The 23,470-nt window shown below is 47.1% G+C and overlaps 2 protein-coding genes across 14 annotated transcripts in view; one reads left to right on the top strand and one right to left on the bottom strand.

Moving 5' to 3' along the window:
* Positions 1-1,173, top strand: part of LRBA (LPS responsive beige-like anchor protein) — an 841,444-nt gene extending 840,271 nt beyond the window's left edge. For all 6 annotated transcript variants that reach the window (XM_064585149.1, XM_064585150.1, XM_064585152.1 and 3 more), the window contains one exon: positions 39-1,173. In XM_064585149.1, the coding sequence (XP_064441219.1) occupies positions 39-129 (91 nt within the window). In that variant the 3' untranslated portion in view covers positions 130-1,173. The remainder of the gene's footprint in view (positions 1-38) is intronic.
* DCLK2 (doublecortin like kinase 2) overlaps positions 1-23,470 on the bottom strand; it is a 159,062-nt gene that overhangs the window by 4,635 nt on the left and 130,957 nt on the right. For 2 of the 8 annotated variants that reach the window (XM_064585164.1, XM_064585165.1), the window contains exons 11-17: positions 22,583-22,716; positions 22,087-22,164; positions 16,549-16,645; positions 15,534-15,614; positions 14,245-14,361; positions 11,283-11,365; positions 8,862-9,000 (exon numbers count right to left, since the gene is read on the bottom strand). In XM_064585164.1, coding sequence (XP_064441234.1) covers positions 11,348-11,365; positions 14,245-14,361; positions 15,534-15,614; positions 16,549-16,645; positions 22,087-22,164; positions 22,583-22,716 — 525 coding nt within the window. In that variant the 3' untranslated portion in view covers positions 8,862-9,000; positions 11,283-11,347. Of the gene's footprint in view, positions 1-7,574; positions 9,001-11,282; positions 11,366-14,244; positions 14,362-15,533; positions 15,615-16,548; positions 17,463-17,552; positions 17,953-22,086; positions 22,165-22,582; positions 22,717-23,470 lie in introns of those variants that run through there. The other 6 variants (XM_045880316.3, XM_045880317.3, XM_054508710.2 and 3 more) reach the window with 5 other exon arrangements.

The following is a 23,470-nucleotide window of genomic DNA, read 5'->3' as shown; positions in this document are numbered from 1 at the left end:
GGTTTGTAAACCCCTCCTTCTCTCTCTGACTCTCCCAGGTGCATCATTTCTGGCATGGCCTCGGGAAGCATTGTTCTGTTTTACAACAACTTTAACCGGTGGCAACACGAATCCCAAACCCGCTACTGACCGGGACAGCTGCGCGTCAGCCGGGCCCCCAGTCCCGGCGGGGGGTAATCGGGAGCATCTTGCTTAGAAATAGCTATTACATCTGAATGTAACTCAGATTTGCTCTAAGAAGCAAAATATTTTTTAAAGTTAATTGCTATTTTTGTAGACTTTGCTTGACTTTTTGGGGGGAATAGCAAAGCAGAAAATTGGCTGCTGGGTTCTGTAGTTTAAAAAATCTATATTTTTAGTCATAATGAGAAGTCTATTTTCACCAATTATGGAAACATACAGTGGAGCAAGTAAACCCACTTATTCTAGCTATCTTATGAAAAACCACTTCCCTTTATCTGTTATCTTGAGAAATACATGATCTTAACAATAAGGAAATGGGTTATAATACTAGGATAGGGAATTTTATGCTGTACTTTGGGTCCTGTATTTTTCCAAGCAATCGTGCTTCTTCGGCACTGAAATTTCTGGGATTTAAGTAGTAATGTTTAAATTATGGTAAATGTAATTTAAAACATCTCAATGAGTTATTTCGATGAATATTATTGTTCAAGCATGCTTTAGACCTAGAAAATTACGGTTTGGGGGAGGTTCTTATTTTATTGTGTGGTTAACATAAAGGATCTAATGTTATAGCAAGTGTGAAGTATTTACAGTGTTTTATTTACAATGTTTTTCTGATAGGTTGTCTTCATAGCACACCAAAATGAAATGGTGGAAAGGCTCGTGGGCTCACAACCTTTGTTTTTCTCTTAAAGTAAATGCAAGTACCAAAGCTCACCCCTGAGGTTTGACTGTGCCCGGGCACTGAGGCAGAGCCAGCAGCCGGGCTTCCCTCCCCTACCCTGGTCTGAGGACAGAGGCAACACCCATCTGACCTTCTCTTTGTTACTAAATACCTTCACCTTCCTTTGAGTAGCAATTTGTACTAAGAAACATGTTATTTTGGTGTTGTATAATTCTACTTTTCTAGTAGATTGCTGTGTGGAAATCTGTGAAAAATATTTGAGAAAAGGTCTGTATTGCATAAATAAATTCTTTGTAAGTTGTGAACTTCGAGTTGCAACCAGCATTCCATCTCTGTTTCTCTTGCAACTTACCTAAAAGGGTCCCCTCCTATTTTCCAACATTCAGCTCTTCTTTAAAAGCAAAGATTTGGAATGGAACAACTCAGTTTGACAGAAAAATAAAATGGTGTTTGTAATTGAATTTTTCAAAATATCTTTTCACTTCTAATTTAAAACATCAATGAAACAATTCTTTGCAAAGAAAATGTCAAACTCTGGTTTAGTCCCAGATTTTGAACAATAACCAACAAGAGACTCTCTTGAAAACAGGAACATGGGCCTTCTTTGGCCAGACAGCTCCCTCTTACCAACACTTACTCTGATGAGAACACTAGACCTATAGCTAAGATCCACCACTGTTTTATAAACCATTAAGAAAGAAAAAATAGTCAAATGTAAGATAAAAGAAAAACCCAAGTGACTGGTAAATTAATTAAACATCCTCACTGTTGTTACCCTCTGATATTGTACTTCGGAAACTTTAGGGAAAATGGTAGAAGAAAATTTGGAATACCTACATCCTATGCCAAGCATTTGATACTTTCAACTACCCCATTTTTACAGGCTTAAAGTAAAGTGAATAAAGCAGCTTCTTCTTGGAGCCTAAGAAGAAAATTGGTGCCTCCACTGCCTTTATTGGTTTTAAGACTCACAACTATGGAAAATTAACAAAAGCAGAAGTAATATATATTACCGACCTATGTATTACTTACGTATTCCTTTACTCATAAAACAAATACAGCTGGTGTCAACACAAGGGCTTCTTAAGGGCAGAATCTGTTTATCATATTTGTTAGGATTTACTCAACATTCACTCATTTTAACCAGTGTTAGTTACTTAAAAAAAAAAAACCCATTACTTCAAATAAATTTAAACCAATGAGGGGAAAGAAGTCAAAGCTGAGGCAGCCTGGGATGAAAGAAGATGAGCTACGCAGACAGGAACCGTGGCAGCACCCTCAGTAAGTGGCTGTGGTTCGAAGCGTGCTGTGTTCCCTTTACATACAGTAATTTGCGGCTGGTTTTAAAATGCACTGCCTCGAGAAATTCAGATTTTCCTCCCTGATAGTATTGATTCGTACTGAAATGCCACCAATCAAGTCCTTGAGGCTCTGCGATTTAAGCGAGGGCACACTGGATCTCTGGGAGAAAGCAGGCGGGCTTAGCGAATACAGGACATGAAAGCTTGACAAGCACAGATACACACTGATGGATGGTTCCCTCTCATATGAGAATCTTCCTCCCCAGAGTACACCAAACATCCATAAATAAATACCCTAACACATTAATTCAATAAGAGGGAACAATTTTTGCCCCCTGAAACATTTCGTTCTACTGATCAGCCTACAGGACAAGAAGATTCACAGTGACCTGCACGGGAACCCTAAGAAGCTGCATGTAGGATAAAAGGTAGCTGGGAACCTGGGCCTGCCCGTTTCTGTTCAGCTCCAACAGCAGAGCAGAGCCCAAGGGCCAGCGACCGGACGGACACAAACACGAACACACACACACACCACATACACACATACACACCCGGAGCCATGTGCCCCACCGCCCCCCATGCTGTCAGATGGCCAGTGGGATAGCAAAGCCGGGGAGGGTCAAGTCTGCAGGAGATGGCCAGGAATCCCCAATACAGCCAGTCAGCACTTCCACTTCGCACCCGTTTCAGCAAACAGAACTGAAATTAAAATAACAGACAAAAAGATCTACCGAAACAGGAATTTTAGGGGAGAGATTTTCACTAGGTATCTGATCGGTTTTTCCTGGACAGGATTTCAAGAGCTGCTGGCCATACAAACCATGGGCCTGGTTTGGTCCTTCCTCCTGCGCTGTCCTGCTCACCCTCCATCACTGCGAAAGAACACAGCACACCAAGGACACAGACTCCTCCTGCATCCACACAGAACGAAGAATCCTACCCCTGAGCTTGGTGGGGAAGCCCAGCCGGTTCCTGGGGTGCATTAGAGATCGTGGAGTAGCAGCCACCCCCCAGCCTCATGTCATCATGTGACATCACATTAGGCCAAAGCCTGTTCACAAACAAGAAACGAGGAGGACATGATGTGAATCTCACAATCTACATAAACTGTGTGTATCAGCCAATACGCCAGTGCCTCTCCTTGGCTGTTTCTGCCCTGCTACTGGGGAAAGGGTTTTCTACTTCAGCGAGGACAGCAACCAGCCTAACTACTCCCCTTTTTCGTAGCATAAGGAAGCTGGGAAGTAAAAACTTCCTACACTGTAAAACAGAAGGAAAACACCATAAAATAGCAAATCAATAACAAAGTACAAAAATATTAACATGGTAAATTTTCTTTTGCCTCTTCTATTTCCTTTCAGATATGTGGGAAAAACATCTTTTCTATTTTCAGATATGAATCAAATCTATACATAGATTTGAAGAGTTGAGTCCATGATGCACCTTTTGGGTCCCCCAAAGTCATAAGATCACTATTTAAAAACCCAAGCCTATTACTAGTGACACTGACACATCACTCCCAAACCTCCCTGCTGAACCAAAAATGCAGATTGCTCAAACCAAGGGACATCACGTTTTTCTAATGAAAGTGAGTGTGGTTTGGCCTTTAGGCAAGCTGTCTTCCAAAGACAGCCAGGCTCTCCAGCAAGGGAAGAAGGCAATGCACAAATGTTCCTATGAATTCTGAGACCTCAGCAGTCATATGCCAGAAACATGAAGTGAATTACTTTCCTGTCTCAAGTTCAGGAATATTTTTCCTTGCCAAAACCAAAGGTTGGGGGCCGGGGGGGCTAGGCTGGCTGTTATTTCCTCATACCTGGCAGGAAGCAACTGGCTGCTTTGCAGCTTTGAACTTGGACAACTTGAAAGACATTCACCAGACCCAACTTCATCCTCCGCAAGGACAGGCGCCCAACCCTCAGCCCACTGGGTTGAAACCATCCTGACCACACTGCCCCAAATGATGGGGGTTTAGGAAAGGGTGGGGCAGAAGCAAAAGGCTGTCTGTGTACCAGATACACCCTTTCCTTCCCCTCAGCTGTTCAGTGAGGGCAGCGCCTTCCCACAGCTAACTGCCTTTGAGTTCAAGGCTGCAGGCTTCATCATAAGTTGGCCCCCTTCTAATCCACTGGCCAAGACTAAGCTAAGATGCACACAACAGCTTCCTTCTGGAGAAACTACTCTCTTCATCTAACAACCCCCCCCCAGGCCCCGCCCCACAGCCCCCGTAACCTCTCAGGTCCCAATCCCCAGTTTTCTACCACTTTGTCAGGTGTCTCCACCATCCCATCCCCCCTCTGCCTGTGACACAGACGTCCCATCTAAAACATCTCTGACCACCTAGAGGACAGCCTACTTATAAGGAGAGACTCCCTGGGAACCAGGAGGAGCAAATCCCAGCTCCAGTATGTCTGGATGAGCTCCTGATCCTTCTGAGTTTTCTCGTTTACGGAATGTGGACATTAATGGCTCAAATGATACAGGATGAAGTACTCTGTAAACTGTAAACTTCTGCGGTGGTTATTCTTCAGCAGCTAAGCATTTCCAAAGACTAGACTGTCACTCCTTCAGAAAGCAGCTAATTCAGTCACTGGGCTGCCCTTTGATTAGAGTCTCAGACTCCGCACGCACATCTGACCCTTCGTGCCTCCTACCTACTAACCTCAGACCCCCATCCAGAGTAAGTTGAATAAGATGAGTCTACACCTGCTACTATGGAACAGGTCTTTATACAGCCAAAGACATCTAGCGGATGTGCCTCTCGTTTCCCCTAGTGCTTACGGTGTCTCCCACTAGTCCTTGGCTGCCCGGGCTGCGAAGCCCCGCACACCCTGGCTGCCTTCCCTCGGGTGAGCATCACCTTGTGCGCACCACACACAAGGCCTTCAGAACAGACCTGCCCCGGTGGGAGGGCTCGGCTTCCACGGTGCACGGTCCGCACGTACTTTTCCTGGCGCAGTGTAAGATCACACTAACATCCAAGCAGCTCAGGGGGCACCTCCTGAACGGTGACCGCTGCAGTTCCCCACACCCCGATCCCTCCCACAAGCTGGCACACGTCGAGGCCGTGGGGGGCAGGACTGCAGCCTTCACACTCTGATTTCACGCCATGGGTCTGGATCAGGGTTTTAACCCGCTGAGTCATTTTAAATCAGCCCATCCCATGTAAAACCGAGATCAGCATTCTTCCTACATCGTCATTCACGTCATATGCACAACAAAACAGAAAAAGAAGAGGAACAAAGACCAAGAGCCGTGGCTTTTGTTCAGAGCTGCAGTGGCCGGCGTGGCTGGCACAGCCGTGTGGGCTCCGAGCACTCAGGACGTGCCTGTCCCAAACCGAGATGTGCTGTAAATGTCAACACACCCTCGATCTCAAGGATTAAAAAAAGTATGTCCAAGAATTTGTTTACATTGGTTGCATATTCAAATAATACTGTAGAGACATTGAGTTAAATCAAATATACTGCAAAATTAATCTCACCCATTCCTTTTTAACGTGGCCCCAGAAAATGTCAGCTTCGGCGGCTGACACTGCGTTTCCGGGGGCTGCACGCTGCTCTAGACTAAGTCTTTCTCCTCAACACCGTTGGTTGGCACCCTTTCTCTTTCCATACGGTCTGTGCTGAACTGTCCTCACTCTTTTCAAATTCACATTTCACAGTCATATCCATGAAAATATTCGGGGGCAAGTTTTACCAAATGTTTTCAATCCATATATTCCACGTATTTCCATATCACGGCAAGCTTTTTGAAAAAAGAGAGCCACCCGCCCTGACTCGTGGCCCAGGCGCTGAGCCTGGCAAGCACCCCACGATGGTTTCAGCAAGCCGCCACTCCCCTTTTTCTGCCCCTTCAAAGACCAGTTTCTGTAGACGCAGATCCCCTGCTGGAGTAAGGGAATGAACAACCAACAAGGACATGCCACTCTCAGCGTGCAGGAGCGGAGGAACCTAGCAGTTACATAGCTGTATTTAATCTGGATTCTGAGAACAGAAGAGAGCTCAACGAATGTTTTCTAAACACGTGGGCAAATGAACAACTTGCCTGTGGAGTCAGAGCCTTTACTAAAGATCGTTACTTAGATGACCACTCACATCCAGGCCTTGATTTGCGCCCCCCCCCCCCCAAGGGAACAGGGTACCTCCAAAGAGCACCGCTTTGGAGATGGAAGAACCTAAAGCGGCACGGTGACTGACTCCTGCCAGTCCTGTGACTTGGGTTGTGCCGCCAACTGCCTGGTTTGCTCCTTTACCAGCACACATCACTCGAGGTGTCTGTGGGATTAAAGAGTCCCAGAAGAACTGCCAGGCTGTGCTCATGCCACATCCCGTCTGCAGGCCATCCTCCCCCACCAAGTCCCAGGCCACGTGAAGGGGGGCACAGAGGGCGGGAGCGCGTGCTGGACACAAGATGCTCCTTCGTCTTATCAGCCGTGACCGGCGCTGCCCTGGCAGTCACGTTCTTAAGTTGTCAGCAAATGCCTTTGGACCTCAGTCCCAGGGAGGGGCTCAGGTTTCAGACTCTGATCACTGCCAGAGGCCATGCTCCATCCCTACTTCCGTGTTCTCCTCTTTCCTTTACATGAGCTCTTCCTGCGCCAGTAACGAAAGTATTTGCATTGGAAGCCATGAAAAGGCTTGCTCTTTAACTCCTCAGTGAGGACAGAGACATGCAGAAGGGTCTAGACCTGTACATCACAGCTTTTTGGAAACTGCCCTCCTCCTGAGGCCTGTACCTGCTGCAGCTGTGGGCCCGGGAAGCCCATCTGCGTTTTGTAACGGGCCTCCGGAATCGAACCGTGAGCCAGCACCAGCCCGGGGAGAAATGACCACGTGGCCGGGGCCAGGCAGATGGCCTCACTCCTTCAGCAGGGTGAATGAAGGGATCCAGAGCTGAAGTAGATGGTCTCGAGGCCTGCCGTCGGACAGCCTTGGGAAGCTGGGCACAGAAGCAGCACCAGGCTACACCAGCGCTGCTGGCGAGCAGGCGTGAGGAGAGAACACACACCGGGAGCCGAGATGCACCCGGCAGACAGGAGACGGCCCAGCCTCTGCGTCAGAGACAGTGACAGACAGGAGGCAGGGGAATGGCTGCCCTGACTCCCCATTTTCTATAAAGCCTGGCTCCCCAGGATTCCTCTGCTGTACGCTAATAAGTCCTCTTTATTCCTGAGCTTTCGTTGTGGGTTTCTACACCTGTTACCAAATACACTTGGACCAAGAGGCATTTGCATGTGCGCTTCCCAAGCATCGCTCTCTTCCCCCTCCTCACCCAAAACTTCATAAAAAGACACGGATACACCTGCCAGACTGGGGCAAGGAGGTGTGCTTCGATCACACAAACCCCGCAAAACACCACCACACAATCCTTCGCCCACCCCCATCGCTTTTTTCTCAAGAAGGGTTTATTGCAGGTCAGGTACACTTGTAAGAGGCAAAAGTCTAACAATGAGAATGAACTACAGGGCCCACCAGTTTCGAAGATGAGCGGGTAAAACAAATCTACCGACTATGTACAACTATTAAAAAGGGCAGGGTAGTGGGGGGAAAAGGAAAAACTGCCAGCAGCCTTCCAGAAGGTTAATGACAGAGGAAGTTTGCGGAGCACCTTCCCACCCCAGTCCTGACTGTGCTTCGGCCCATGTTTCCTCGGGTGTTTCCGGCCAGCTCGAGACGGCAAGCAGATGATGAAAGAGACTCTGGTGGCTGCTCAGATGCCTAGTTTATCCCGCTCTGCTGGAAGCCGGCCTGCTGAGAAGCCGCCGCCGTGGCCGTGGCCGGGGCAATGTGCATGCGCCAAGCCTTTCATGAAAAAGCCCAAAGGACGACTTCGTTAGCATTTCCTAATACACAGGTGGGAAGAGTTGGAGCGGGGGTGGGGGGGGACACACAATGTCTAGGGAGCCAAGTGACATTCCCCTGGGGTCTGTGTACAAATAAATATCCAGTGTCGTCTTAGGTAAGCCCAGCACCCCAAGCTACATGGTGGGCTGCTTCCTCAGGCACCCGGAAGCACTTCGCAAAGTCTGGAATTAGTGTCCGATGACCAGACTGTCCTCTTGGGTGCTCACGTCTCCCATCAGAAAGCCAGTCCTCCAAACCCCAACAGCAGAGGAAGGTTCTGCGCCACCTCTCACAGGACGCCCAGAAAGGGACAAATGCAGTTCTAAGTTCTTCGTAAGAAAAAAGGAATACTCTGAGTTTACTTAAATAGGGGAGAGATCTTGATTCATCCAAAGTGTTTCTATAAAAATGCATTAAATCCCAGATAAAAGTTGCACATTCTCCTGGTGACACTGTAAAATGTCCACTGAACCGAAGACAAATAATTTAAAACGAGCCACTCTGAGTATCTCTCACCAAGGCTAACACTGCATAGGACCCTCCAGGAACCAGAGTACAAAAGGGCAGAGCCCAGAGTACGAAAAGAAGCAAACCCCTGGCCCAGAGCTCCCAGCTCCTGGCAGCCCTCGCAGGTGCCAGCAAGCTTCCCGACGGCAGGCAGCGGAGAAAGGCTCTTCAGTGAGGGGACTGCGCGGCAGGCCCAGGCAGAAGAGGGGCTTCCCAGCGGCGCGGCGGGCTCCAGCCGTTGGCCCGGGGCTCAGTCACGGTGGCGGCGCCAGGTCCCTGCCCGCTCGCAGCCAGGGGCAGCGGGGGGACAAGGGTGTGTGGGCGATTCCGGAGGGGCGGGGGCCGGGGCTGCCGGCGCGGACACGGGGGGCTCCTCGGCTGAGGGAGGGACTGGAGAGGTCAGCTCCATCCCAGGTCGGCTGCTGTCCTGACAGTGCTTGCTGCAGAAAATCTGCCCCTCCTTATCTAGAGCCGTGTTCTGAGGAGAAAGCAGTGGAGACAGCACATTAGCCCTGCCTGGGCTTGGGTCAGAGCTACCACGACAGGAGCGCACGAGAGCATGCACAGGACTCGGAAACAGAAGAGGAGAAATAACATCGAGCTTCTCTTCCAATAGAAGCCCAAGAGAAGAGCAATGGCTGAGGACACCCCTCCCTGGGCAGTCCGCCACGCTAGGCCTCGGCTTGGCCTCGGCTCCTTGCTCAGCATCAGGCGGCCCTGGATGGCAGCCTCAGGCGATGCTTGTCTGGCTCTGAGCTGGCCTTAGTTCTGAGTGCTTCTTCCCAGATCTTGAGCCCAGAAGAATCCTGGGACAATAAGCAAGCCCTAGGAGAATGCTAAGGCTCTGACAGTTAGCTTTTCTAAGGCAAAGTCTTCCTCACAGGTTGAAAAGTGACTCGCGTGTCATTTAAGTAATCCCCTTACAACCCAAGTGGCTGCATCATCTATAAAAGGCCACAATCTGATGGTGCACCATTACCCATTTTTAGATCCTCCATGATCACCTGACCTGCTCTTCTTCTCTTCCCCGGGGCAGTTTTATGTTGTTAACACCCCCAAGTTTGTTTTCTTGTTTTTTAAAAGTGAGCTCCATGCCCAACATGGGGCTTGAACTCACAACTCTGAGATCAAGAGTCACATGCTCCACAGCTGAGCCAGCCAGACACCCCATGCCCAAAGTTTCTAATCAGCTCAAGTCCTCAAGGAGTACAGAAACGGCCACAAACATGAAGAAATCACCTTGCTTTTCTGACCTCAGACTGGGAGGTGAGACTTAGTCTTCCTTTGCCTCAGTTTGAACCTTTCTTGCTTCTCCAGTGAAGCCCTGCCTGCTGTCATCTTACTGGGTTTCCAAAGGTGCTTTCAGGTCTCAGGGACCTTGAGCTAAAAAGGCACAATGATCAGGAGGTGTTTGTCATCTAACATCTAACTACCCTGGGGGGAAAGGGAATACTCCACAAGGTCTGGAGGAGACAGGAACAAACAACACGGCCTTCTACGATGGGCTTGCGTGGCTGCCTTCAGGGCACTCGGTGTCAGCTGTGAAGCAGGCCTTCTCCACAGGCCCTTCCGAGCTCAAGCTGAACAGTCAGTACTTTCCAAGGACAATTTCAACTACCTGGAGGGTAGGTCACTGTGGAAAAGCCGAATCAGAAACTTAGCATTGCTCTTTAACAAGCTTTCAAGCTCCTCGTAGGAGAGGAGGCCGTGGCTGCACCTCAGTGAAAACACTGAACATGGAGAGAGGCAGCATTCACTTTTTTCCCTACCACAAACTCCCTCCTGGGTCGAAGAAAACAACACCTCCCCAGTTATTTCTCCTTTTCTCTTCCTGTCAAGAGACCATGTGTGTGTGCAGCAGAACAAAGCATTGCAGTGCAGTTAGTACATACCATTGCCTTGGACCTAGTCAGAGGGAAGATGCAGGCGACGGGAAAGGCAGGAGGGAGGAGAGAAGCGGGGACAGAAACTAGACTTACTTCAAACAAGAAGCAACACGATTGAGACAGTTTTGTCTATCTTTAATTAGGCCCAAATCATTCCCAAATCTCCCCCTGAAAGAAACATCATCCCCCTGAGCGGGGAGAGCACTCCATGTGAATTCATCCTTTCTCAAGTTGGCTACCAGCTGCGGCCTGAGCGAGGTTTCTTAGAATTCCCTTTTCTGCCACAAGGTGGCCTCGCCTCGTCCTGTCCCCGAGGCTGGGATGAGCCCCCTGGGATAAACCAGGAGCCTGCCCTGCAAAGGCACTGTCCTGTAAGTATACTGAGGACAAGTCGAAGAAAATGCACGTGCTATTCAAAACCACAGGTCTGTCTTAAACCAAAACCTCATCCAATAGAAATCTCTTCTCAAAGCCTCCACACCTGTCTTACTGATAAAAAGGCATCTTTGGAAATGTAGTCTGAGAAAGAGAACAAAAGCCTTCGCGGAGGTACTCGTCCTATGCTGTTGTTCACAAAAAGGTGCTTTTTCACCAAGTGAAAAATAGCACTGAGCGGGAGAACTATCAGGGTCTTCCTCCTAGGCACTCGCCAGCTATGGATCTGGGACGGCAGGCAATGTGGCAAGCGGTAAAGTTTTAAAGTTTCCCAAGGGCAGGTTTTGGTGGCTGGAAAGGCTATCAGTAGGTACAGGAGACCCGCACCGGTAAGAAGCTAAGAGCTGGACGCTGGTGCCAGAAGTCTGAGACAAGCATGCAGATTTAAGAGGGGCTGCGAATTAGAAGTTGCTCTGATTAAGCACAGCATGTTGAATACCAGAATTCTGCTTCAGGATTCCCCATAGTCTCAACTGGGTAAAGAGTGAAACTCTGAAGTGTCTCTCAAACTGTCAAATCAAACTGTCAAATAAAATGCAGACAACAGCATCAACTTTACGTTTTTCCCCCGTGCTGTTACTTACATTCCTATCCTATCATTCCTCACAGGCGCCTCAGGCACGGAGGGGCGCTAAGGCAGAGGGAAGCCTAGGAGTGAGGGTACAGTCCAGTTCTGACTGGAAGTTCCATGGCAGTTACCTGAGGATTTGACCCTACAACATGGATACCCCACTTCCACGACTGTTCGTATCTGTAGGAAACCAGGTTAGCCTCACCTACTCTCGTTACGAGAACATATGAATACCAGGGAGAGTCCTTTGTGGTTCATTATTTTTAATATAAAACACATTTAAAACTGTTCCCAAGGGCAGGACACACAGACACAGAGTAGTGGTGAAGAGGATGAGGATGACAACACGGAAGCATCGCAAGCTGCCCCCACACAACCATGCCCCAGGCCAGGTCCTCACTTGGGTGAGGATTAGCATGACATCCCCATGGGGGGGGCCTTCTTGCCACTGCTTTTGGGAACGAGCCCAAAATTCACAGGCCAGCTTTTTGGCCATTGAGAATTGGTACCTCCAGAGACAAGCTTTACTGATTTCTCCTGTAGGTACTGAATGTGATAATGCCACTCAGCAGTTCCTCAGAGCTAACAACCTGCAGAGTTGTGTAGGGAACATGAGGTTAGATGGGACCCTGCCAACATGCTCAAAATGACAACTGAACATACATGTCAACACGCAGCTTGAACAGTCACCACTGGAATTACAAATATAATAAAGGGTTGTTTGTTCACACAACCAGTTAAAGCTCAGGGGTTTGAAATGTGACTACTGATCTCCTTCATCAGCAAGTAGAAAATATCATTTGTAGACCCTAAGATATAGGTTCTGAGAGGCTCTAAATATCATGATCCAGAACGAAGCCTGTATTGGGCCATAAGGGAAAGGGCTGGATCATTCCAGAGCCTTGGTGGGCCACAGGCCTTGGACCATGACTCCTGTGTGGGCCCCAAGCCCATAGATGACCCAGGCAATGGTGGTTAAACTCTCCTAAGCCCGGGCACAGTCCTGTAAAGGTCCTTCCTCTAGGAGACTATGAAGCTTAATTAACATTCTAAAAAACACTCTTCTTAAGGGTTTTCATTACGTACGTGTCAAGGGTACCAATTTTTAATGTTTCATTTCTTTCTAAATTTCACAGAAGCTGCCTTGCAGTGGCACGCGGCCAGGCTGTAACTGGCCATCCATCCCACCCATCAGTGCTCGCTCTCACAGGGGCACCACCTGGAAATGTTCTCAGGCTGTTGAGTCAATCAAGATGGTCCTTTTCAAAGTGTTTAAACTGTAATTCTGTGACAACTCTGACTTCCTTGGGCTTTCAGCAGAATGCTGCTAAAATACTAGGAAAACCACAACTCAAGAGGCCTTCTCATTACTTTGGCACCGAGCACCCCAATGTCCTGCAACACGTCAAGAGACCCAGTCTGCAAGCTCAGGCTTTGTCTGGGGGAGGGAAGCAGGGAGAGAGCACGCTTCCTAGCAGGGGAGGAACAGGGGAGTTAAAGGACATCCAGAGGGCTGCCACATCAACGCAGCCTCCCGGGGAGGGGGGGGGGGAGGAGAATGACAGACCATTAGCAGTGCTAAGGTGGTGGAAGTTCAACCAAACATTCCACAGTGTTCTCTGTTCACAGCATGGGGCGGGGGGGGGGGGGGGAGTTCCCTCCAGCTTCTATCTGGACCCAGAATCTTCTTAGGCAAACGTTCCTAGACTACAATGTGCCAGAGAGTAAGCCACTGCTTTCCTTCTAGTCGGGTAGAAAACAAGTTGAACCTTTCCACAGGGTGAGAGGCTTGTCCCAAGTTAGAAAGCTGGGGCTATGGTGCCGGCCTGTCACCGGCTATCAGGTGCCCAGCTGGCCTGGGGTACCACCAACACCCGAGGTGGCCAGGGGTGGCCAAGCTGCTCACAACTCAGGCACCTGTCTCCTTAGAGAGTCTGAGTCTGAAGCCACCCCAGCTGATACTCAGGCCCTGATCCTGTGGGGGCATGGGCAGAACAGAGCTCACGGCCCCCCACGTTAGTGGCTCGGTATCCTGCTGCCAAAACAGCAGGGGAGATGCTCACAACCAGCTTGAAGGCCCGGCTTCAGCAAGGGCTCAGGCCTGGTTCAGCGAGCTAACTGCACTCCTGGCTCAGTTTTATTCCTTCTGACTTTATTTTCCCTTTTACTAAATGTACCTTAATGTTACTTCCCTTACTTTCATGCCACTTTTGAGTTGTTGTGTTTATGGGTTTAGATAAATTGCCTTAAAAACATTTTGAAAGAAGGAAGGTCTGAAAAAATATGGGGATCACTGTTACGGACTTCTCCTAAAATCTAACCTTGAAAAAACTAATATTTTTTTACATTGTTCTGTACTTTTAAAAGCCACAAAACACTGACTTCTAAAAGGAATTTGTTTAACTTTAGCAGTTTCTTATCCCAGGTCCCAAAGAATAATTCCTACCTCACAGAGTTTGTCTGAGACTGTAAACCCACCCAGGCTTGGGAACCCCTCCCCGGATGAGACACAGAGATGACAGCAGAAGCAGCCACGAGGGACGGCGCCGAGCCCGGGAGGAGAGGCCAGGGGCTCCTTGGCGCCCGGGCCCATCCAACTGGCCGGTCCTGCACAACCCCCTCCCCCCAGGACTCCAGGCCCCGGAGTCAGCCAGATGGGGGCACTCCATGTGCCAAGCCAGTCTTGAAGTGAAAAGAGGAACATGGAAGGTGCCAACTTCCATGTGAGGGAAAGCCCTTGGCTATTCACTTCTAAAGATTCAATGTCTGCTGAGCAGTCAGGCCAGACACTGCCGCTTTCCAAGAGCAGAACAGGGTGCCTTCCACTTACCATGATAACCGAGACCCCGGTGGTGGTGCTGTTCTGTTTGGGAAGCGCGTTATTAAAGTGCTGTTTGAGTTTACCTGTTACTTCTGCTTGCATATTATTCTCCTGGGAGGCATCATCCTACAGAAAAGAAAAGAATCAAATACAGTGATTTCTGATTCTCACACCTAAGTTGTGTTTTCCTTAATAGTCACCCCCACCCCACCATCTCTTCCTGAAAGGGCCCATCTCTACCACAGGGTTAGGGGAACAATGACCTTTTAAAAATAATTACTGTTGTGTAGCAGTCCTCTGTCCTCACAAAGACCCCAGGCCATTTACTCTGTTCCTTAAGCCTACAGTGGGCTGAGGAGGGAGCACCAGTCTCCCAAGAGCACGAAGGAGGACATTCTTTAGGCTTCTGAGACTCTCCACAAAAGGCATAAATCCCATAGAATTTAGTACAGATCCCTCCCATGGACACATCAAAATTAATGAAGAGTTTATTATTTTAATGAAGAATTCGGTTACTTGTTAGTCTTTATCGCTCATGAAGAAATGGCATCTCAGCTACTCGGGCTAAGACCCAAGTCACTCGGCCAGATCCAGAGAGGCCAAAGCCCGATGTCAGGATGTTGGGGTCACAGAGATGGTGGAGGGGCCCAGGGTACCACCCCTTCCCAACAAGCTAGCCAGAGCCCCTGGCTATGTACATTAACCTCACTCTCTCAGAGCCTCTGGGAGTAAGGGAAACGCAAACTCTCCCACCAGCACCATTTAATGGATCACATTTACCCTAAACCCAGAGGCACCACCAAGCCCAGAACTCTGCTCGATATCACGACCCCTCCACCCAGCTCCAGAAGGGACTGTGTCTCAGCCTTCCTACCCACAGCAGGAGGTCTCCTGTGACCCTCCTGTGATCACATGCCATCAAGACATAGGGATCAGGGTCTGAAACATGCTCATCCCTGGGCAAATCCTGAAAACTCCCAAACCCCAGAAGCACAGAAGGCAAAAGGTGAAAGGCTCCTAAGAGAGCATTCCGACCAACTCTTTCATTTTGCAGATGAGGAAGGTGAGGGCCAGAAAGGGACAGTGACTTGCCCAGGTCAAACACTCCGAGATCCTCATGCCAACTGCTTTCTCGCAGAGAGCTACCTGCACACTACTTGCTCATGAGAGAAAACAGCCAGTCCCCCTGCCACGGAACGTGGATGCAGAGCTCTGTGTGCACAAAAGCCGCAGTGAGGAAGCACGCTGATGGTTACAGAACTTGTAAGTGTTCCTTCCCTGCGAACGTGGGTACTTACTGACACCCAGGGGTGGCTCAGGATTTCTCCCGCAGTACACCGAGCTTCGACGTTTACCTGAAGCATCTGACTGATTAATTCCTGGAAAAAGAAGACCGTAGAGGAGACGAAGTGGGGAATTCCAGCATAAACACAGAGATCTGAGTTTGCACCACGTACTTCAAAGACCCAGCCAACACAGCTGCTCAGCCATTTCAATGTCAAAGCTACTATCCCCTCCACACCTTCTGCCCACCAGGCGGCTGCACAGAGACGGCGGCCTCGCCTGGCTCCGCGAGACAAGAGAAGGCCTCTCCTGGGTGGACATTAAACCAACATGTTCCCTCCTAAGACTTCTGGTTATTAGCATCATTCCACAGTTTAAAACCTGCAGTACTGTTCCTTTAGGCAAGTCGGTATGTCCCATGCCCACATTCCGATGGGTGTCCAATATATATTTTTTAAATAAATGAAACACGAATGTTTAGGGTTTAGAGGAACACAGGAGGGTGGCAGGGGCAAACTGGGAAGACAGCCAGTCCGGCCTTCAGAATTCCCTTCGGAGTTTCAAGGCAATTATCATATGATCTCACTGATATGTGGAATTCAAGAAACCAAACAGACGATCATAGGGGAAGAGAGGAAAAAATGAAACAAGATGAAATCAGAGAGGGAGACAAACCATAAGAGACTCTTAATCTCAGGAAAAAAAACTGAGGGTTGCTGGAGGGGAGGGATGGGGTGGCTGGGTGATGGACGGACATTAAGGAGCGCATCTGTTGTAATGAGCACTGGGTGTTCTATAAGACCAATGAATCACAGACCTATACCCCTGAAACAATGCATCATATGTTAATTTTTTTAAAAATTTTAAAAAAAAATTTCAGAGACTATACCGTGGAATGAACTTAAAGAAGAAACACACATTAAAAGTCAAGATAGACCTGGAGCTTACTACAAGAGCTGCAACAGCCCCATGCAACAGAGGAGGGCCCCTCTACAAAAAGCAACCCACAGGAACAAACCCAGATGGTACCTTTGCTGAGTCCGTGATGTTATCCCAGTACGGGGCTGGGAACTCCAGCTTCCCAGCCAAGATCTGGTCAAAGAGATCTTCCTGTAGATTGTTCTCACTAAGTCAGTGACAAGGAAATGGAAGAAAAACCAAAGTCACCATACAGTTTTTCAACAAAACGGTCACAGGAAGAGTGGGGTGAGGAGTCTAGTCTCTTTGGCTTGGGCATTTCACATCTCAATTGCACTTGTTATTTTTCCTTTTAGACAGTGAGCTAAAGAACATTTCCATAGGCCTGGGTATCAGGGAGAGAGAGAACACAGGACTCAAGGAATCTGTTTATGGATACAGTTTCAGCTTGGGAAGATGAAGTAATTTTGGAGTTGGATGGTGGTAACAGTTTCACAGTATTGTGAATGTACTTAATGCCACTAAAACTGTACATTTAAAAATGGTTAAAATGGCAAATTTTATGTTGTATATATTTTGCCAAATAAAAAAAGGACTCAAGACAAAAATGAAATCCACAAATAGTGTCAGTTCTCATTTCAGAAAAAAGCACCTCGGCATCCGCCTCACTTAATCTCTCATGGCAATCAGAGTGGAAAAGTAGCAAATCTGAGTCAGATCTCCTTGCCCTTCCTCTTTCTGCTTTCCTAATAAAACAGTCAAGATCAGTGAAACAGCTAAGAGATGAAAAAGCTATAAGGCGTCCAGAATCTGAATACAATATTCAAGACATGATTAGCTCCCCATTGGAACTTGACTTTCGTTGAAGCTCCATCTGAAAAAAAGAGCCCATCCAAGAATGGCAACTGGAACTGCACAGGCTGAGGTGGACGGGTCTTGTGGCCGCCTCCAGGTGGGCATCCGTCTTCATGCTGTGCCTAAGTGTGCCACCCTTACAAGTGCTCTTGCACACACACAGCTGGTGCCTAGTGAATAAATGAGAACTTGACTTTCGATGGAAGGAGCATGGCAATGTACAAACACTACTAGGAAAAATTCAGGAAGCTGGATGTCCCCAACTTCCCAGAAAACAGAGCCACAGAGCCACCCTCCACCCCTCTCACTTGGTGGGTGCATCAATGGCCTGAGTGAAAACAAAGTCCTTAGCTTTTCAGACCATTACCCAGCCTTACTGGAAAACTCAGGATGGGCTGTTAGAGTCAGGGTCAAAATCCAGGAGTGGAATCAGTCTCGGCTAGCAAGTGTGCTATCTTTCTCTTGGGAGTTCCCAACAGGGCCCCTGCACCTGTTGCTCAGCGTACTCACATGGGACCCTCCGCAGCCTTCTACACAGAAGCCCAGGCCCACTAACTGCCTTCTCCGAGTAAGCACCTGTGGCGTCCACAGAAATAGGTCACTTAAGGCCATGCCTAGAGACAAACTCTGGGGCTGTCTGATGATATGATGATCCCATTCCTGTTCAGTGAACAAGAATATAGGCAAACCTCATTTTATTTGTGCTTCACTTTACTGCACCTTTGCAGCTCATCTGTTTTTTTTTTTACAAAGTGAGGGTTTGTGGCAACCCTACATTGAGCAAGTCCATCAGTACCACTTTCCAACAGCATTTGCTCACTTTGTGTCTCTGTGTCACATTTGGGTAGTTCTCGCAATATTTCACAGTTTCATTATGGTTCTATCAGTTATGGTGATCTCTGATCATTGACTACAACTTGCTAAAGCTCAAGCCATGGGTAGCATTTTTTAGCAACAAAGTACTTTTTATTTATTATTATTTTTTTATTTTAAAGTAGGCTCCATGCCCAGCATGGGGCTTGAACTCACGACCCTGAGATCAAGAGTCATAATCTCTACCTACTGAGCCAGCCAGGCACCCGTCTTTTTTTTAATAAAGCATTTTTAAATGAAGGTATGTACTTTGTTTTTTTTAGACATTATGCTATTGCACACTATTTAATAGGCTACAGTACAGTGTAAACATAACCTTTATATGCACTGGGAAACCAGAAAATTCATTGGACTCGCTTTACTGTGGTATTTACTTTATTGCAGTGTCCTGGGAATGCACTCCCAACGTCTCCGAGGTATGCCTACAGAGTCTGCGAGCTTTGGGAACGTCCGTGACATCTCCCCAAGCCCAGCTGAATCGACCTCTGCCAGTCTGTGAAGTCTGGGTCAAGAGGCACACTGAGGAGAAGTCAGGCCAGACAACCTAGTGAGGCAACAGATCCCCACTGCTGTCCTGGAAAGTGCTTGTCTAGGAGGGCGCACAGATTATTTCTTTCTAAGTGTCTGAATGTTTTCTTTTTCACTGTTACTTTCCTACTGTCAACTCTCCCTCAAAATGAGTGAAGGAGGCACATAAGAACACAATGAGATTTTACAGACATCTTTAGGAGACTGGAGGACCCCAGAAGACAATGTTAGCAAAAGATGTTAAAAATCACCCATTTCCAGAACCATTCCTTTTAGCCATTCTTCTCTATCATTCATCTCCATTTTATTGTCTGGAATACCAAAAAGCTCCTATTCTGTTAACATATATGGCTTTTATTTTGTTAGTAAACAGCTAAAAAGTTGGAAGTGTAGCTGCAGCCAGTCATTTAGGTTCTTGGCAAAATAGTCTGAGTTAACAAACGCCAGCCCATAGGGTCTCAGCAATTAGAAGGCACCTTTTAGGATCCACACTGAGAAATGCAAGCGCTTTGAGAGTTTCAGGCCACCCCTCCCCAGAAGAACAGAAAGTGAATTTATCCTTCTAAATAGTCACATAGTAAAAGCCACTCCGATTAAATCTACACTGGACTTATTAACACATTTATACTCCACAATCTGGCTGAGATGCTTCAGGGCACTTTTAAATCCTAAAACAGTACAGCCCACGGATCAAGGTGCAGTAAGTTTTAAAATGTACGTCAAGAAAAACCTTGAAAACAATAGGAGTTTGAGCACACTCCCTCTTCAACGGCAAACTGTTAAAGGTCTGATGAGGTAACTTGAAATGTTACAAAGGATATTCAAACAGTTCACTTATGGGGAGAATGAATGTATGTTTCAGAAACAACAATATTAACAGTACAGTCATGCAAATATCACTTTATGTCAGTGGCCCCAAGAACAGACTTCCTCAGGCCGTAACTAACCTCGTGGTTGTAGGACCAGCTTCTGAATATAAGTCAGCAGCTTTCATAAGGTAGCTTGACCGCTTTGATTAGCCAGACTTACCTCCAGTTCCCACAAAAAAGCTGCTGTCCGCTGAGCAACAAGTCACTAGCAATACACACTGTTCAATCTCAGTCTCGCTTTTGTTAAAAAGTAAAAAGCAAAATCAAATAAAAACCCCGCAGACCGCCCTGGCACGTGGAAACACTAGAGGGAGTTGTGAGCACACACTCCTCTAAACTGATCCCTGATAACCCTTTCCCAACTGATCTCAACTTGGGTTAACCTAGGAGGGGAACTCTGCTATAATTGGCCCCATGATTACATGCTACCCCTGCACTTGACTAGTTCCTCAAACAGCTCATCACCCAAACCAGCCAGAACCCAATGGAACTGTAAATGTAAAATGGCCACAAATTATTCCCCTCCAGGGAACAGACCTGGTTAATTTACTCTAGGCTCAGGTATTTGACTTCATTTGGTCAGTGGGACATCAATCAACAAAGGTGAGTCAACTGGAGACTTGGAAAGGGGTTGGGCAAAGGAACTTGACCTCTCTCTGGCTGCTTTTGGGATCCTGTAGCCACCAGCATGTGAAACTGAGGCTAACCTACTGGATGCTGAAAGGCACTTAACCAAGTCTTATCTGTGGTCCCCGCTGACACTGAGCCAACTTCTGGGCATTTGAGTGATGCCACAATGAACCACCAAGTCCCAATTAGCCAGCCCAAATCAGAAGAACTGCCCAATTGATCCACAGAACTGACTGACAGCTGTTGGAGTAGTTTGTTAGTCAGCAAAAGCTGACAAGTGCAGTAATCCTACGGTCTGTGTAATCCAGCTAGGCAACGGCCCTAATGATGTTGATGGCCAGACAGAAAAAGCTTCCCACCTGCAGAAACCCAACCCCAGCCACAAGGACAAGGTCCCACTCAAATACTCTATCTTTCATTTAACCTTTGTTAAATGTCTTCATGTTTTTAGTTTTATTCTTCTTGATCAATATTCTGGTGATGGGTATCTTTACATGATGAGGCTCTCAAAAGTAGAGACTGAAATCTCCGTGTCACTCTTACGTTTACCATAATGTCAGTAAAAAGAAAACTGTTCAACTCAATTGAAAATTGATCATTTAAAAAAAGGTACACCTTCCAACTTCCCTGTATGTTTCAAAGCTTTATAATAAAATGTTGGGGGGGGGAGCAGTGTATTCAACCTATTGAACTTACTGACCTAATACCACACCATAAATAAATACGACATCAGAGAACATGCGATGTTTGCCATTTGAATCCCAACGCTTAGAACAGTGCCTGGCTCACAGCAGTTACTCAACAGTAGTTATAAAATGAACAAAAAGAAGGATGAAAATGAAGAGAGAACTCAAGAAAACTCAGAAGAAAAACATACTTGCATCATTAGATGAACTTCTACTTCCAAGGCATTCATTTGCTCCAAAGAGGGTGATGGAACAGACCAAAAGCAGCACTGTGGCCAAAGCCCTGCAATCCCTTTGGGTACATGCTGCTGGGGTACTGAGTGTGCCCTGGGCCGTGTGTCACCCACCCCGAGGCCTGTGTGTGGCCACCTCCGCTCCCCACCCCAGGTGAGATACACCATTACCAAGAGTAAGTCTGTGTATTCCCAGGCCTATTTATGCTAAAAGTATTTGTAATTCTACTGCATTAAATATTATGTAAACAGATGAAATTAATTTTAAAAGAAAGAATTCACTGTTTCTATGAGTCTATGAGAACTAAGTTGAATGCTGTGGAAAGTGAGTTGTTAAAAAAAAAAAAAAAAAAAAGACCTGCTGTCAAATTAAGTAGGAGAAATGACTTTAACAACAGGAAAAAGGTTTGTTTACCTAGAAGGATCAGATTGCTTCACAAGCATCTTTCAATCTTACCACCCGTGAAAAAGACTGAGAATGGAAATTGTAGACATTGGATGATGGGTGTGTTTTACAGAAGAATGACCGTAAGAAACTCAGAGGACCATACACCAAGCAAAGGCCTTGGCCTCACATCAAAAGTGTGGTCAAGGAATATCCATTAATAGTTGCAAAATAAGATAAAAAGTGAAAGGTATGTTTATATAATTTTTTTTTTAATTTTTTTTTTCTTAAGATTTTATTTATTTGAGAGAGAGACAATGAGGGAGCATGAGAGGGAGGAGGGTCAGAGGGACAAGCAGACTCCTTGCTGAGCAGGGAGCCCGATGTGGGACTCGATCCCGGGACTCCAGGATCATGACCTGAGCCGAAGGCAGTCGCTTAACCAACTGAGCCACCCAGGCGCCCCTGTTTATATAATTTTTAACTGACATTTTTATTGACCAGTTACTGGTCCTGATTGCCAGGATGAGGATGTCTGCCAATCAGAGGGAGTTTACAATTCAAATGCTGTTACTCAAAGAGCCACTGACCTTCGGAATGGTGGGAATCCACAGAGAAGTATGTATGTGATCACGCCTGCTGCCCAAATGTCCACCTTCAAGCCATAGCTGGGAAAACAAAGTGGGTGGAGGGGGAGAAATAAAGATACTACCCCCCAAGGACCCTCCACGCTACTGGAATACTTGCCTTTATTTGTTATGAAAAAGGGTTTTCTCGGTGTCAAAGCACTCATCTCACGTAAAGGAATTAACTGCCCTTTGGACAGAGGCATCTACTTTTCTCCCAATCTAACCACGGTCTTGGGGGCTACTGCTGTATTTCCAAGATTGGCCTCGGGACAAAAATCCAGGCCTATGGCTCTTGGACATAGAAGCACAAAGTCATGATCAAAGTCATGATGCAGGTGATAGTCTCTCCCACCCTCCACCTTCCCAGGAGGCCAGTGAAATCACAGCAGCTGGTGCAGCTACACATACCTTTTTCCACCAAAGTGAGAGTACCAACCAGAGCTACCAGGAGTCTTACCCAGTTTCAGCAATTATTTCTGGAGCCACATAAGTCGGTGTGCCACAGACTGTATATAAAGGGCCTTCCACCACAGTGGCCAGCCCAAAGTCTCCCAGTTTCAAGGACTTGGTTCCGTCAGGATATTCACACACCTGGAACAGAAACCAGCCAATGATCAGTAGTTCCTTTTCTCAATGATTCCAAAAGGGCCCTTGGAATTAGGTAGAAACGACACAGATAGATGTATTCATCAACTAAAAAAAAAAACCAAAAAAACAAAACTCTCCCTGTGATAATAACACCATGATTTATTTTTGATGCTTTAAAGCTCTAAATTTTTTCTTTAGAAACTTCGCATGATTGTGTGGAATTTGAAAGACGGTATCTTCCATCTTTGTAAAAAGCTCCTTATCTAGGAGTAAAATGAATATGGGCTGACACAACAGGCGGGGTGTAGGCAGCTGCTTACCCGATGTGGCTTGAGAGGCCTCTAAATCCGGAAGCAGGAAACTGACTGTTGTTACATGTTCACGGTGTGTGAGGTACTTGAGAGTCTCAGAAATGGTGTTTGTTGTGTCCACTAAAACACTTCCATGTTTACTTTAGAACATAAAATCCGGATTTGTTTTTTTGGACAGTCCAATGATGAATATAAATATTTCACAGGGGAAAATTTTGTAAGTTTAGAAAGAAAATAAACTTGGGAACAGACAGCCTGAACCTGAATAACCAACCACTCCACCCGTTTCCTGGTTTCGTGACCTTCGCAAGTCACTCCCTGAACATGTTTCTTCACCTGTGAGAGATGAGAATAGTCCCTGACCCATGGGGTTGGTGTGAAGAGACCAAGCTTGGATCAGGGTTCAATGAATGCTCCTTCCTTTCCCAGAAGGACTGGCTGATAAG

This window comes from Mirounga angustirostris, unplaced genomic scaffold (genome assembly GCF_029215605.1).
Source record: "Mirounga angustirostris isolate CCGP_5_RB_7025 unplaced genomic scaffold, mMirAng1.0.hap1 SCAF_2, whole genome shotgun sequence".
Taxonomy (NCBI): domain Eukaryota; kingdom Metazoa; phylum Chordata; class Mammalia; order Carnivora; family Phocidae; genus Mirounga; species Mirounga angustirostris.
Note: the sequence above shows the minus strand (reverse complement) of the source record. Positions and strands in the feature narration are given on the sequence as shown.